Source organism: Apodemus sylvaticus, chromosome 5 (genome assembly GCF_947179515.1).
Source record: "Apodemus sylvaticus chromosome 5, mApoSyl1.1, whole genome shotgun sequence".
Taxonomy (NCBI): Eukaryota; Metazoa; Chordata; class Mammalia; order Rodentia; family Muridae; genus Apodemus; species Apodemus sylvaticus.
In genome coordinates, this window is record NC_067476.1 from 50,708,883 (window position 1) to 50,710,100 (window position 1,218).

Sequence of the window (1,218 nt, forward strand, 5' to 3'; positions counted from 1 at the left end):
GCTCCCCGCTTCCCTGCCTCGGCTGCCGCTGCTGCAGCGGCTGCTGCTGCCCTGCAACGGGGTCTAGTGTTGGGCCCGTCGGACTTTGCACAGTACCAGAGCCAGATCGCCGCGCTGCTGCAGACCAAGGCCCCCCTGGCGGCCACGGCCAGGAGGTGCCGCCGCTGCCGCTGCCCCAACTGCCAGGCGGCTGGCGGTGCCCCCGAGGTGGAGCCGGGCAAAAAGAAGCAACACGTGTGCCACGTGCCAGGCTGCGGCAAGGTGTACGGCAAGACGTCGCATCTGAAGGCGCACCTGCGCTGGCACACGGGCGAGCGGCCCTTCGTGTGCAACTGGCTCTTCTGCGGCAAGAGCTTCACGCGCTCGGACGAGCTGCAGCGGCACCTGCGGACTCACACGGGCGAGAAGCGCTTCGCCTGTCCCGAGTGCGGCAAACGCTTCATGCGAAGCGATCACCTCGCCAAGCACGTGAAGACGCACCAAAATAAGAAGCTCAAAGTCGCGGAGGCAGGGGTAAAGCGGGAGAACCCGCGGGACCTATGAGCTCACCCGGGCACTTCCGAGGCCACTCCTGCCCAAGGCATCCTTCCCAGCACCTTTGCTGGCACGCCTGGGTACTTGCCATCGAGGTAGCTGACAGAGAGGAAACCTTAAAAATGAACTTTTTAATTGTCCTCCTCCATAAGCGAAGTCCCAAGAAGCCACACGTCCCAAGAGCGGAGGGCAGGGCAGGCAGGGGCTGAAGGCTGAGTCGGAGTAGTTGAGAACTCCGAGTTACCCAGGAGGATTCCAAAGTCCGAGCCATCGCCTGCCTGGGAGACTTACATTAGGGGATTCTACCCAGGGCTGGCCTTGCTTGTGGGAGTCGCTGCTGAAGGAAAAAAACAAAAAAACAAAAAGCAGAAGGACCTTGGGAGATTCAAAAACAGGGCTTAAGTTTTTGCTAGGCCCGATTCGGACTTTGTACAGGTTATTTAATAATAGCTTTGTTAAAGAGTAATTATAATTATAACGTTAATAAATGTTTCTGTTATTCTCAGTTCCACTCAGAGCTACAGCATGGTGCATTTCTGTAAAGCGATCAGCAGTTGGCAGCGTAAAAATAAATACGTTCATTCCAGGGTCTCCTCGGGAAGACCCCCGCAGAGCTGGTCTCCTCTGATCTTTTCTTCTTCCTGGAGTCCTTGCTGAGAGGTCAGGTTTCACCAGGGATCTGAT

At 57.0% G+C, this 1,218-nt stretch overlaps 1 protein-coding gene across 1 annotated transcript in view; it reads left to right on the top strand.

Annotated features, from left to right (window-relative positions):
• Positions 1-543, top strand: part of Sp5 (Sp5 transcription factor) — a 1,855-nt gene extending 1,312 nt beyond the window's left edge. Inside the window, exon 2 of the mRNA XM_052181155.1 lies at positions 1-543. This exon is cut by the window's left edge and continues 603 nt beyond it. Within this exon, the coding sequence (XP_052037115.1) occupies positions 1-543 (543 nt within the window).
• The last annotated feature ends 675 nt before the right edge of the window (positions 544-1,218 follow it).